Consider the following 15118-nt stretch of genomic DNA (forward strand, 5'->3'; position numbering starts at 1 on the left):
GGTCAGAATGTGCTGTGGGCTAATGGATCTTTATGCCTAATGGGAAATGCCACAAGGGAGGTGTTTGGGGTGGGGATGGGGGTCATCCCATTAGTCATGTAATTAGATTTCTGGATGGAGAGCTTTGGTTCAAGAATCCAAAGTGAAAGAAAGAGCAAAACTGACTCAGTAGAGAGTGTGTGCTGGTGCTGGAGGAGGCCTTGGCAGTCCTGCTGTCCAACAGATGGTCTCAGCCAGTTCCCAGCCTGGTTGGAGGCCAGGCTGCTCCACAGCCCCTTCAAGCTTTCTCCCCAGACCCGTTTGAACGAGTGGCTTCCCTCCTGCCTTGTTTCTGAAGATTCTGGAGAAGATATGAGAGGCTGGAGTGTGGGGCCGGGGCCTAGGACGTTTCCAAGAAAAAGCTTTGATCTCTCTCCTGCCCTCCTGTCCCCAGTCATGGGCAGTGTTAAATCAAGTTTAGCCTAAAGCTGCCTCCCTACATATTTTAAGTTTGGCCTAAAGGTTTCTCTGTACATGGTGAACTATAACAAGTGGAGGTGTTAACAGGCTTTAGCTTACATTTGTGCCAATCACCAAGTTTTGGCCAATGAAATGTAGCCAGCTGTTCAAACTGTGTTCAAATAAGGCTGTTTCTGTACTTGACTTCCATTTTCTGTACATCACCTTCCTTTTTCTGTCCATAAATTTTCCACTACATGGCTGCTCTGGAGTCTGGGAGCCTACTCTGGCATGGGATGCTGCCTGATTCACGAATTGTTCATTGCTCAATTAAACTCTTTTAAATTTCATTCAGCTGAAGTTTTTCTTTTAACAGCAGATTTCAGGGTTTTGGCCTCATGGTCTCCAAGCAAAGGTCTATGGTCAACAAGTATCACTTGGGGCACCAGGTAATAAAGAGAAATGTGCTCTGAGAAAGGGATGAATGCATGGGCAAATGAATGAAACCTGAAACAGAAGCAGGTCTCACATATCTCATTTCCAGGAGTCTCATGGTTAGGAACAGAAATTCCTAAAACAGGCCGTTTCCAGGCAAACCCCAGATGGTAGAACTTGCTGGTACAATAAGCAGAGTTCATTCTGTACCTACTCCTGAAAGATGTTCCTTTTCCAGAACTTGAGATCCAACCTTCCCCAAATAAGGGCAGTGGACTAATTCACTGAGGTGCTAACTAGTTTTGTGCTCCCTACACCCTCCTCTGCCAGCTCTGTTTTCTTCCTTCCTTCCTTCCTTCCTTCCTTCCTTCCTTCCTTCCTTCCTTCCTTGCTTCCTTCCTTCCTCTCTCTCTCTCTCTCTTTCCCTCCTTCCCTCCCTCCCTCCCTCCCTCCCTTCCTTCTTGCTTTCTTGCTTTTTGGAGTCTTGCCTTGCCACCCAGGCTAGAGTGCAGTCGCACATTCTTGGCACACTGCAACCTCCATCTCCTGGGTTCATGCAATTCTTCTGCCTCAGCCACCCAAGTAGCTGGGATTACAGGCATGCACCACCACACCTGGCTGATTTTTGTATTTTTAGTAGAGATGGGGTTTCGCCATGTTGGCCAGGCTGGTCTCAAACTCCTGACCTCAAGTGATCCACTGACTTCAGCCTCCCAAAGTGCTGGAATTACAGGTGTGAGCCACCATGCCTGGCTGGCCAGCTCTATTTCTAGCAGAGAGCCAGATCTTTTACAGGAGGAATTTGCAGGACAAAACCAGAATACTTTAAAGTCAATGACTTTATTTTATTATTTATTTATTTATTGAGACAGAGTCTTGCTCTATCACCCAGGCTGGAGTTCAATGGCACGATCTCTGCTCACTGCAACCTCCGCCTCCCGGGTTCAAGAGATTCTCCTGTCTCAGCCTCCCGAGTAGCTGGGATTACAGGTGCCTGCCACCACGCCCGGCTAATTTTTTGTATTTTTAGGAGAGATGGGGTTTCACCATGTTGGCCAGAGTGGTCTCGAACCCTTGACGTCAGGTGATCCACCTGCCTCGGCCTCCCAAAGTGCTGGGATTGCAGGCGTGAGTCACAGCGCCCAGCCTGAAGTCAATGCCTTTAAACTCACTGAAGAAATTTTGAACCTAGTGCAGTGGCTCAGGTTTGTAATCCCAGCTCTTTGGGAGACCGAGGTGGGAGGATCACTTGGGCTCAGGAGTTTGAGACCAGCCTGGGCAACATAGTGAGATCTTGTCTCTTAGAAAAAAAAAAAAAAAGACATTTCATTAGATGTCCTGAAGAGGGGAGAGAAAATAGGGAAGATGACTTGGGGATAGAAAGAAAAAAGAAGAGGTTCTGCTGCCCTCCCACCAACTTTCCCTACAATAGGAAGAGGCTAGAGCTCTGCGGAGCCCACTCCTCCTCTCTCCTGGGCAGCACACTAGGGGCAAAGCCTCAGAGGAGAACGGGCCTGGTGATCACAATGGGGCCCAGCACGAGGCCTCCAGACTCAGCCAGGAGTTTCCTGCTCCAGGTGGGTGCGGAGCAGGGCACCTTTGACTTCAAGGGACCACAAAGGCTTGGACAGGGAAGATATCTGTGGTGACCATGGTGAACTGAAATTGAAGGACTGTCCTCATGTTCGGGGTGTGCAAGAGCCTTTCAGGTCTGTTAATTAGTAATGGCTGAGACTAAATTACCACCATCCCTGTGGGATAGGGATTTGGACTGGTATGTTAATTTGATGTAAATACATTAACATGATATTTCCGGCACACCTCTGTCGTAGGCTGAGATTCACACTCATTATGTGAGGAAACAGCTTCTTGAAACTTTCCCCCCTCTGTCTCAGACTCAGTGATTCTAAGGACCTCTAAGGATCACTTGGGCTCAGTTGAAGCAGGGGACTGAGCAGTTGGCTGGCAGGATGTGGAAGCAGGTCTGCTCTAGGCTCCAGAAAGCCCTCTGGAGGAAGCTTGAGGGTCTGCTTCACCCAAATCCTTCTGCCTCTGCAGGGGACTGGATTTCTCACCACCCTGGACAAGCTAGATGTGGGTCCCTACTGGCCTGGGACGTGGTACCCCCTGTGCATAGCTAGGCTGGGTGTCCTGGGACTCCAGGGTGGCTAACCCGGGACTGAGGGAGGTCCCAGGATATAAGTATTTCCGGTTTTTATTTTATTTTATTTTATTTTTTAGACAGAGTCTTGCTCTGTCACCCAGGCTGGAGTGCAATGGTGTGATCTCAGCTCCTGCAATCTTTGCCTCCTGGGTTCAAGCAATTCTCCTGCCTCAGCCTCCCAAGTACTGGGACTACAGGCGCCCCCCACCACGCCCAGCTAATTTTTTGTATTTTTAGCAGAGACGGAGGTTTCAACATGTTAGCCAGGATGGTCTCGATCTCCTGACCTTGTGATCCGCCCACCTCGGCCTCCCAAAGTGCTGGGATTACAGGTGTGAGCCACCGCGCCTGGCCTAGTATTTCAATTTTAAAACTGGGTAAGTCTTGCAGAAACAGGGATTAGTTGATCACCTGATCTTGCTGTTGGTTCATTATCCCATCTGTCCCTGGCTTCCAGCGGATGTTCCAAAGTCATCCATCTCAGATGGTGATTGGAAATGGGATAGGAGAATCCCTCCCCTTTTCCCACAACCACCCAGATGGGACAGAAATTCTATGATCTCCCTGGGGAATCCAGAAAGGGAAGAGGGTTGGGGCTGGGACTTGCCAGGTGGTCAAGTGGGAACATATTTGACCCAATGAGTTCATTCCACCTCTGCTGTCACATCCCTGGTAAATCAACAGCTACTGGTTTCTCAGATTTTCTGTCTTACCCAACCAACCCTGGTCTCAGCACCAGGGATCAACCAGAAAAGGAGAGACCTGCGGCTCTTCCCCCTGGTCCTATAATGTCGGTATCTGACAACACCAAGACCAGCCGTTTTGGAGAGAAGTTAGAGGACCTGCAATCTAAGTCAGCAATCTAACTGGGAGGAGCAGAGAGGGACTGGCCTGCAGCAAGGCCCCAAATTGTGTAAGTTTCAGGTTCCAGGAAGCCTGGGTCTGCCCCTGAGAGGAGGCTCCTCACCCATCACACTTAGTAATAGCCCCCAGGGATTCCTGCTCCACAGCACTCCAGGCTGTGCTACAGCTGCTGACCTTGTCTCTCTAAATTCCTCCAGGATGGCCCAGGCCTCCCCAATAAAATGGGGCCCCAGGCGATTGCCCAGGTTTGCCTGGATTCTTGAAAAAGCTTTGATGAGCTCTTGTGCAGAACTTTGCCACATTACTTTTGACTTTCACAGCTCCTTGTGAATTATCGAGGAAAGCAAAGCTAATTAAGCCACTTAATTTAGAACTGAAAGGAGGTTTAAAATTTCCTGCCTGAAAGGAGGTAGGAAATGGTTCCAGGGTGGAGAGGACTGTATATTTCACACAGTATACTTTACTTCCTGGAAACTTTCCCTCCCATCTTGGTTATCCCACAGCATGTTAGCATTTATGCCCTTCACCTTGCATAGCTTCGTGTGTATCTGTGTGTCTAGGTAAATTCACTTATTAGCTTTGCTGAGCGTGACTGTGTGTCAGGTGCAGGGGCAAGGCACTTTCAAAACACAATACCATTTAAGCCTTCCAAACCCAGGGGATGTCGGCACTCTTATTAGGCTCATTTCAGGGATGCAAAAACTGAACCTCAGAATATATTTTGTTGGCAGGGAACAGTGGCTCACGCCTGTAATCCCAGCGCTTTGGGAGGCCGAGGCAGGCAGACCACCTGAGGTCAGGGGTTCAAGACCAGCCTGGCCAACATGGCAAAACCCCGTCTCTACTAAAAATACAAAAGTTAGCTGGGCATGGTGGCGAGTGCCTGTAATTCCAGGTGCCTGGGAGGCTGAGGTAGAAGAATCGCTTGAACCTGGGGGGTGGAGGTTGCAGTGAGCCGAGATCACACCATTGCACTCCAGCCTGGGCGACAGAGTGACTCCGTCTCAAAAACAAGTAAAAAAAAAAGGCAATATATTTTGTCATGAGTTGTGTTGGAGTAGAACTCGAATCTTGAGCCTGACCCTGTTCTGCCTCTGTCCTGACTCTCTCTCTCTGTCCAGAGACACACAAATGTACCTGAAAATATTTCATATGTGTATGTCATGCCACCTTTTACTTGGGGACAAGGATTGTGTGGTACAATGTTTCTTTAAAATCTCAGAACGCTGTAGATAACATTCTATAGATTTTATAGATTAAAAAACAACAACAACAACAACAACAACAAACTGAGGCAGGTCCAGAGTCACATAGCAAGTTAATCAAAAAGCACTACGTCTAGAATTGTTGCCTTGGGAATTCAATGTGCATACAGCTATGGGTTTGGGAGCTAGCATTAGCTTAGGCTACCAGATGAATGAATTAATGAAGGGATAAGAATGAATGTATGTGTGAAGAGTGAGTCATTTATGGGTGAGCTGGTTTGAGATCATCACAGTCAGATCCGGCAACAGAAGGTGTCACTGAGCTCCTAAGTGGTGTAAGTTTAACCTCCTGGTTCCCTCCATGCCGAGTCAATTGCCAAGGATCCTGCTGACCTCTTGCCATGAACTTCTCCCCTCTGGACCAATTGTCCCTTGTTGAGGGGATTCCAGGGTGGTATTTACCACCTCTTCAAAAGGAATCAAAGGAAAACAAAACACAATAATCTCAAAAGGGCAAAGATTTTTTTTTCTCCCTTCCTTCTCACCTGCAACACATGCATACCCCAGCACTATTTGGAGCCAGATACTGCATGACTCAGCTTGCTTCTTTCCCAGGGGCTTTACTGGAGCAAGCTTGAGGAGGAGTAAGTGTAAAAATGCAGTAGGAGATAAAGCTTGGGGGTAGGTGAGAATTTTCTACCATAGTGATGTGAATGGACTGCCCTCTTAGGAGCTCAGAAGAAGTGAAGACGGGAGGCCAAAATCAAATGTACCCTTCCCATCCCTGCCAGTCCCAGCTGGGTGCCGGGCGATAACCTTGCTACTCACGTCTGCCTCATTCCAGAGCCCTGGGATGCAGAAGGACTCCAGCAGGTCACTACCACACAGCAGCAGGATCCGCAGCTCTGAGGAAGGGGAACAAAGTTTGCAAAGGGAGTAAGTGAAGGCCTGGGAAGTATTAAACCCTCAGCCTTCTTCCCCTGGTGAATACGTAACTCTCCCACCTCTGGGGCTGTGGGACCCAGTTCTCCCAGGTGCCCCTGCCCCTGAGTGTGTGCAGTGCAGAAACCCCTGCTCACCTCTCCGTCGGGCTCATTTCCAGACCACCTTCCTCCCCTGTGGGAGGAATTATTCATGCAAGGAGAGTAGGGCATAGGGGGTGATGGACTGCCCTGGCTTTCCCAGGACGTGGACCTTTGAGGGCTAAGCCAGGATGGCTTATGATCGTGTTTGTAACAGTGGCTGAGCCAGCTATGCATCTTGTCTAAGGTCTGAGGTACTCTCTTGCTCCCTGTCAGGCTCAAACGTCAACGGAGTTTGGATTCTCTGTTTCTGTGCGTTGTCTGGGGTTTGTCTGCCTGACATGGGAGGGGGTGTGAGGGGACATTGAATGTACCTTGAGGTAGCTGAGTGTATAAAATGTGTCACATGGCCACTATCCCAGCAAATGGCTTGAGAAGCAAGGCTGAGGCCCCTCCCAGTGCCCGTACTTTTCCTGGCACCCAGGCGCACTTCCTGCTTGTCAGTTGTGTTTCTTCCCTCATTAAGCTCACTCTGAATTATGCCAGTGAGGCCCATTGTTGTTTAAAAGAGGCAGCAAACTGACTCACTTATTAAAACTGGGCAGTGGGGAACAACATTCTGAGAACACCATGAGGAGAGTCCTCGCCCAGGATGTGGCTCAAGGTGGAGCATAGCGTGGCTCCCAGGCTTTGCAGTCGCTGCCATCAAGAGGCCGAGGCTGTTGGGCATCTTGTCTGACAACAGTGAGGCAGCTCTGCACTGAGGGTACCACCAGCCTTCCAGAGACAGCTACCAGCACAGGCCCTGGAGCCCTGAGGCCCAGGCGAGAGACGAGAGAAGCTGTGGGCAGCCCTGCCTGCCTTAGACCCTGTAGCTAATTCTGGGGCCTGACAAGGGCTTTCAGGTGGTAAGCTGTCCCCAGCTGTGGAATGAGTCTCTAGGTGGGACTCCTAAAGCAGCGGGGAGGCCACTGGGCCAATGGTGGGCAATGCCAGCATCTCATGGTCCCAGGGTCAGGGCAGCCTTCCCACCTCAGGGAGTCCCACTGAGGACTGGATTGTAACTATGAAATATTCCTGCATCCTGTCTTCTCTCCTGTCTATCATACCTTAGTCTAATGATCTGTTTGTGTGCAGGGATTGTGCTTTATCTTTACAGCCCCAGGGTCTGGCAGAGTCACTGGCATACAGTAGGTGCTCAGACATGTTGAATGGATGAGGCAACAGATGAGCTGACAGCAGAGGTCCTGCAGGCTGCCTTCCGGGCAATCTGGGAGGCATGTGGTGGCTATTGTGGCCTCTGCTCTTGCAGCAGGGGCCACTGGGGGAAATGTTTGCCTGAGTCAGTGGCTCCTCTGTGTTGCGCCATGGGATTTCTGGCCCAACTCTCCAACTGTGGAGAGGAACCACGCTTGGTATTGCAGACTGAGCTTATTTCCGGGATTCTGTTGTTCCTCAGGCCCACTTGGAGCCACCCAGGGTTCTAGGTCAGTTCTCTGTTGGAAGGGCACGTCTCTGTCATTCTGACTGCCTATGCGTTCAGTTAGATCAAGCTTGTCCAACCTATGGCTCGTAGGCCACATGCGGCCCAGGGTGGCTTTGAATGCAGTCTAACATCAATTTGTAAACTTTCTCTTTTTTTTCTCTTTTTTTGGAGACAGAGTCTCCCTCTGTTACCCAGGCTGGAGTGCAGTGGCATGATCTTGGCTCACTGCAACCTTCGCCTTTCAGGTTCAAGCAATTATCTTGCCTCAGCCTCCCAAGTAGCTGGGATTACAGGTGCCCACCACCACACCTGGCTAATTTTTGTATTTTTAGTAGAGAGGGGGGTTTCACCATGTTGGCCAGGCAGGTCTCGAACTCTGGACCTCAAGTGATCTGCCCACCGTGGCCTCCCAAAGTGCTGGGATTACAGGTATGAGCCACTACACCCAGCATGTAAACTTTCTTAAAACATTATGAGATTTTTTTGGCAATTTTTTTTTTTTTTTTTTTTTGCTCATAAGCTATTGCTAGTGTTAGTGTATTTTATATGTGGTCCGAGATAATTCTTCCTCTTCCAATGTTGCCCAGGGAAGCCAAAAGATTGGACAGCCCTGAATTAGATGGTCATGTCAACAGGGAATGTGCTGGCCCTCAGCTTTCTCTACATCAGTGGTTCTCAACTGAGGGCAATTTTGCAATTGCCAGGGGACATTGGGCAATGTCTGGACATTTTTGGATTTTGGATGTCAGGACTGGAGGGGGAGGGTGGCATGCTACTGGCATCTAGTGGGTGGTGGCTAGGAGTGCTGCTAAACATCCTACAATGCACAAGGAAGCCCCACTCCCCAACACATCTGTTTCCAAATGTCAATTAGTACCAAGGTTAAAAATCCCTTACACAGGCATGAAAATAAACCTCTTTCCTATTCTCAAGCCAGAGATGCACTATCCCAACAAAATATAATATGAGACTTTTATTTTTTAAGCCAAAGCACAAAGAGTTCAAGAGTGGGGTCTCTGCACCTTTTCTTGCAGGACCAGTGCAAACATTTAAGTCACAGACAAGCGGCCCCAGCAGGGCTTGAGATCCCACGTGTGGCCGCTGGAGGGCAGCAGTGACTTCCCCCAGTTTGTCGTAGGAGGCTAAGGCAAGTTTCCAGCCCACCAGCCTGTGGCCTAGGACAGCCCTGGAGGAGCAGTCAGCTGTTAGGAGCATGTAAATATGCTCCTAATAGGGTCAACAGGTGCTAATGGAGTTAGGAGAAAATAGCTTTTCCTCCTCATTTAGTGTGCAAGGAAATATCAAAAAAGGGGACATGTGAGCCCCAGGGCCTCACATAGCGCAGGAGTTGGGAGGCAGCATAGTTCCCTTCCAGTTTCTTTGGGCCGGCCTCCTTCCCCAGGTCACTCTGATTCAGGGCCACGAGTCAGAATGCACGTTCTCTGTCCACACTCCCCTCCCAGGAATGCTGGCTATGTGAAGCCCGAGCCCTGCAGCCCATCCCAGTTTCCACTGCACGCAGCCACCACCTGGACCATGCCAGGACCTGAGCCCAATATGACAGCTGTGGTTGCTGAGCTGTCCTTTCTCAGAACCTAGGTGTTCTCCATTCTCTACCCCCACTGTCCCTTCTCCATCACGTGCCGGTAGACCCTCCCTCTCAGCGAGCACAGGGATGTGGAAGGGGACAGGCAGACCCTCAGGGAAACCAGAGGTGAGAGGTCACTCCCCAGCTGCATTTTTGGACCCTGGCGGCTGGCTCACCATAACTCCAGAGCTGCTATGGAGCAAGAAGAGTAAGCAGAAGCCCCTGCCCCTCCCAAGGTAGCCATGAGCTAATGGAAGTGAACACAGCAGTACGCTGTGCAACACTGATCACCACTGTCCTCTCCCAGAGGGGACTCCTTGAGTCAGGGTGGGGAAAGCCTGATCCACCTGCCCTGGGCACTGGGAAGACAAGCAAGGCCATGGTTCAAGCTTGCCACAATACATCTCTGGACTAAGGAAAGAGAAATACACATTGGAATACAATGAGAAGTCCTAAGGCTGCTCTGAGCTCTGCTGGCCAAGAGACTGCGTGGGAAGGCAGCAGGTGATGGCTAGGCTGGAACTGCAGGGAAGTGGAGTGCAGGAGCTTTCAGCCCAGTCCCGGCACCTTCACTCCCATCCTTGCCTGTTGGGTGTTCTGGGGCTACAGAACCTAGAGCCAAATGCTCCTGCCTGTTTCGGGGAGCAACCAGGAAGGTGGGTGCTCCTTCCTGTGGCCTTCAGAGAGTACCTGCTGGTCAATAAAGGATATTAAAATATAGTAAAATAATTAAGAAGTGAGGAGTTTTGAGTATTCATTCCTTTTGTTTTTAATTCAATTTAATTTTAAGTTAATGTAACTTAATTTGTAGTAATGCCTGTATTTAAAACTGGTTCACAAAATTCCTGAAAACTTTACAAATGGTTGTAGGAAACCAACTGAGCCGATTCAGGGACACCACTGCACCTCAGACGAGAGGATGAGACCCAGAGAAGCCCCTTGAAATGACATCACATCTGCTGGATCTGCAGGAAGAACCAGGTGCTCAGGACAAACCCTGCCTCTCAGGATTGCAGTGGGAGCCCTGACTTCCAGTTCTTGGACAGAAAAGTACCAGGAGGGGATGCTTGGAGGACCTTTTCAGCTGGAAGTTGAAGCCTGAGGGTGTGGACACCAGGCTGCCTTGCCCTAGAGCTCCAGGCATTCCCGATATCCCTGACGCTTCTTGTACCCTGGTGCCTGTGCCAGCTCCAGCTCTATTGTGGTGTCTCCCTGCCCTTTCCCCAGCATCTCCCACTTGTGTGTCTCGCCCATTCTGAAACCCTGGGAAGATTCCAGTGTTCCTATCTGCTTCTCAACTTGCTTGTAGGGGTCATCAACACCTTCCCACCCTGACAGCTGTGTAACCGCCCTCCACTGGCTCGGGCCCGCCCTGGCCTGCTCTGGGATTGGGTTGGGCAGGCAGCCCTCACACACAGTGAAGTGCCTTAGCCTCTGCCCAAGGCTGCAAGGGAGGTGTGGAGGTGGCTTTCAGTCCCCTCTCTATTTCTTCATCTTCAAGCACTGAATGAGGAAGGCGGGGGTGCTCTTCTGCCTCATTTGTGTGCAGTGTCTGTGCTCAAAAGAAGGGTCTTTCCAACTGGTGGCAAAGCTCAAGTTTCATGTTTTTCAGAGGAAGGAGAGGCTCTGAAGGAAAAATCACCAAATGATCCAGTCCTATCTCTTGGGAGCTGGCCGGAGTCCAGTTGAGAGATGTTAAAGGGAGCTAACTATGAATGCATTCTTAGCCTGGGAACGATCCCTCTTCCGAGAGGAGACCCTGCTGCAAAACACTCCCCATGTTTTCAAGCCTCTCCGTTCCCCATGTTGCCTGTCGTGAAGGCAGGGGGCTCCAAATGTCCCCATTTTCTCCACTTTCACAGCCCCACTCACCGATCTCTTCATACCGCATCACCGTGCCCAGATTGGCATTCTCATCTAAGGAGGAAAGAAGGAAGGAAGGGCATTAGGGAACCGGCTTCCTGGTACCCAACCCACAGTCTGCCTGAGGGCCTCAGCAGGAGTTATTGGGATGGGGTGGGGTGGGTGCAAGTAGGGGGGTGGTGTGCCACCCTGCACAAGTGACACCTGAGGAGGATGAATGGAGAGCACAGTCAGGCATAAAATAAAAGTCAGGACAGGAAGCTCTCCTCCTGCTCCAGGAGCGGCACTTCACATTGCTGGGGCTTTCAGAATGAGACAGCCTGGCTGGGAGTCAATGATGAACACACACATGCTCATGCTGAGCGCCTTCTGTTGTTTCTGTATTTGAGGGAGCTGGCCACAAGAGCAACATCCTTACAACCTACAGAGATGGCTTTTGGGGTCACAAGAGGTGGCCGGCTCTCAGGGATTACCTGGTTTAGAGAACAAGCACACTCAGGGTGCAGAACTTTTTCACATGGTGGAATGTAGCAAGCGCCTGCAGGAAGATGTGAAAGACTGAGTCTTTGATGTGCTCTTGTGTGTGCAATGCCTGTGTGGGGTAATACGGTGTGCACAAGTATGTGCACACACACAGTCACAGGAATTTGCGGTGGGGGGAATGTGCTTGAGGATCTTTGCTGAAGCAATGAAGGGAGGAGAGATAAAGAAAAGAGACAGGACTGGGAATCAAGTTCCTTAGTTCCTCACCTACAAAGGTGAAACGCTCCACCGGTGGGCGGACACAGCAGATCCGGCTGAGGCTTTCTCCCACCTTCCCCAAGATCTTGGCTATGGGAGAGAGCAAGACAGACAGGGACAGAGTGGGAGAGAACCACTCACAACTGGCATTCATGTCGACCCGCCATTGGGGCCGCTGTAAACATCAGGGTGCATGGATGGGGCAGGAGTGGGGAGCAGGAGGTAGCAGGAGGGTAGAGAGAAAGAACAGAAATATGACAGCACAAATTTCTTCTTCTCATTCACAGTCTGAGGCACACACATTGTGAGCCCTAGACTGGAAGCCATTTTCTGGTTATGTTTATTTCATTGTTGGAAACTTGGAAAATATAAAAGGGGGAAATACATAAAGAGGAAAACTTAAAGCACTCATAATCCCACCCCAAGATATAACTGCTGACAACCTGTTGGTATATTATTTATTTTCTTTCATGTTTTAAATGTGTATTATGCAGGTATGTCTACATAAATTGGATCAGATTTTCCATTTAAAGGCCATATAGGCCGCTGGCTTCTTTCATTTTCTATATCATGAACATTTCTTCCCCAGGTTTGTCCCAAGCCTATCCTTAGCTGCTCCTCCCACTGGGCAGCTACACCCACGTCCAAGAAGACTCAGCAAAGTACATGTTTGGAACCATTTCTGCTGGGCTAAGGCGTTCCTTCCCATGCAGATGGTCTTTAGAATCATCAGACATCCTATTTGGCTGAGAGGGATCTGGTTTTCAACTATCCCTCCGGGCTCCAATCCAGCAAAATTTTCTGAGCCCCCCACATGTAGCTGTATGCAAACTGTGAAATTCTGACTCTTCTTTGTGAATTACCCTGTTTATAATAGACCAATAATATAATAGCTTATCGTCTCCAGGCTTGAAAAGTAATATCAGAATCTGTCTCTTGGAGTTGGCTTGGAAGAAAATTTTAGAGCATGGACCTCGGAGCCTGACAGTACTGAATATGAATTCTAGCTCTTCTACTTTTGAGCTGTGTGACAAATCAGCAAATCACTTTTCTTCTCTGAATCTGTTTTTTATTTGAAATGAGAACATAATGTCTATATCACAGTATTACTGCATTAAATAAGAAAGCAGGTAAAGCACAAGCATCATTGGGCACATAGTCCTAGGTCTGGGGTATGTGTTGGTGCTGTCACCGGATTGGTGGCTAAGAGTGTGAGGATTCTGGGTGCAGACCGCCTGGGTGTGACTCATGGCCCTGCTTCTTCCTCACTGTGTGACCCTGGGCAAGATCCTTAACCTCCCTAGAAGAGGCAGAAAAAAATGCTCAATTTTGTACATTCAATTCCCAGTTAACACAATTATTTCTTAAAATTCATGTATTTTTTTGAGACAGGGTCTCACTCTGTCTCCCAGCCTGGAGTGCAGTGGCACAATCCCCCACTCCCTGCTACCTCCGCCTCCTGGGCTCAAGAGATCCTCCCACCTCAGCCATCTGAGTAGCTGGGACTACAGGCATGTGCCACCATGCCCAGTTAATTTTTGTTGTTATTATTATTATTATTTGGTAGAGGTGGGGTTTCATCATGTTGCCCAGGCTACTCTCAAACTCCTGGGCTCAAGCTATCCACCCACCTCAGCCTCCTAAAGTGCTGGGATCACAGGCGTGAGCCACCAGGCCCGGCCCTATGTTTATATTTAAATGCAAGAGAAGAGTGTACAACACCACCTGCCTCTCTCTGATTGTGACTGGTTTGCTCTGATGCTCAGTATTCAGGGTTCTCAAAGTATTGTCTGTGGACTAGCAGCATCAGCAGCACCTTGTTAAAAATACAAGTCCTCTTTCCCCTCCCAGACCTACTGAATCAAGTTCTGGATGGATCCCAGCAATCACTATTTTAACAAGCCCTCCACATGATTCTGAGGTTTGGGTACCCCACATCAGTGTTCCCCTACCTGCAGTGGGCTTGGTGGGCACGTTGCTGTTCTGGTAAATGGGCTGGGGGTTCTCGTTTTGTGGCTGTCCAATCACAGGCGTCATGGAAGGTGTGTTGACATTGGAGAGGATGCAGCCAGTCACCCTCTAGGGAGAGGGAGAAGAGTGTTGTTAGCCACATGACTTTGAGTCAAAGTTATCTCCAAATGGTTATCTGCTTGTCCATCATGGAGAGGACACCCAGACCTGAGGAAGAGCCCTGGGGATGGTTCTAGACCCAGCTGCATCACGTGGTCACTAGGCTGGCAGGAGCAGCTCAGTGGGAAAAGCATGAGATGTGGTGTTATAATGGGTCCTGGGGCCAAAGTTGGGCTCTGCCTCCTAGCTATGTGAGCTTGGACAGTTACTTCATCGCTCCTTAACCTCAACTCAGGAGTCTAACCATATACCCGCCTTTTTCAATTGTGGTCGGGTCGCACAGGCAAGCATATGCAAAGTGCCTATGGGGTGCCTGACACATGGCAGGAGCTCCGTCAGCAGCAGGCAATTCTGGAACCTTCTGTGTAACATGAATATCTGCCCTCCCCAAATGTTTCATAGGGCTCAAAGGAGATCATGTCTGCAAAAGGGCTCTGTAAGCTTGGGAAAGGTCATACAAACACAAGGCACGATCACCACCTGCGGCTTCTTCAGGCCAGAGTTGTCAGTAACACAGCCAAGCAAGAGGGAGAGCGGTGCCAGGCAGCACAGGATGTGTTTGTGCTGCGGGAAGCAGGGTGGGTGGGTTCTGAGCACTCTCTCGCCTGCTCAGTGTGAATACACATGCCAGAGCCAAGCGGAAACTCTGTGTGCATTATCCATTGTCCTGAGTTATCTGCCAGGCTACTCCTCGCCAGTGCTGCAGAACACACAGAGCTGATAAGACAGCATTCCTCACAGCTGACCCACTAGCAACCCCACTGGGCCAAGGTGACGGGGAGAGTGGCTGTTGGGCAACAGAGAAACAAAGAATGAATTCCCAATCTGTTTAGCTTCACAAGGGCCACTGCTTATCCAAGGTTTCTCTATTCCCAAAAGCCAGTTGCCTGGGTACCCACCACCCACTCTTGCACGCCACCCTTTCTGGATTCGGATTCTGCTGCCAGGGGACCCCCAGGCCCAAGGCTGGGGTGATCTTCTAGGTACCTCTTCCGCAGGCCATCCCGTGGGCAGAGCAGTGTGCGAGTCCTTCTGAGCCCTAGAAGGGCAGGCGTTTGTCTTGTGGGGTAACCTGTCACCTTTGTAAGACTCCTGATAGGAGGAGGTCACATCTGACCACATCTGGGAGCCAGCTGAGGTGGGTACCAGGGGATCTTTTCACCTCTTGGTGGGCTTCCTTTC

The 15118-nt window shown here is 49.9% G+C and overlaps 1 protein-coding gene across 1 annotated transcript in view; it reads right to left on the bottom strand.

Annotated features, from left to right (window-relative positions):
• Positions 1–15118, bottom strand: part of NMNAT2 (nicotinamide nucleotide adenylyltransferase 2) — a 176091-nt gene that overhangs the window by 23056 nt on the left and 137917 nt on the right. Inside the window, exons 5-8 of the mRNA XM_017848111.1 lie at positions 13759–13885; positions 11816–11896; positions 11075–11119; positions 5935–6011 (exon numbers count right to left, since the gene is read on the bottom strand). Coding sequence (XP_017703600.1) covers positions 5935–6011; positions 11075–11119; positions 11816–11896; positions 13759–13885 — 330 coding nt within the window. The remainder of the gene's footprint in view (positions 1–5934; positions 6012–11074; positions 11120–11815; positions 11897–13758; positions 13886–15118) is intronic.

The sequence above is a fragment of the Rhinopithecus bieti genome, unplaced genomic scaffold (assembly GCF_001698545.2).
Source record: "Rhinopithecus bieti isolate Rb0 unplaced genomic scaffold, ASM169854v2 scaffold_27006, whole genome shotgun sequence".
Taxonomy (NCBI): Eukaryota; Metazoa; Chordata; class Mammalia; order Primates; family Cercopithecidae; genus Rhinopithecus; species Rhinopithecus bieti.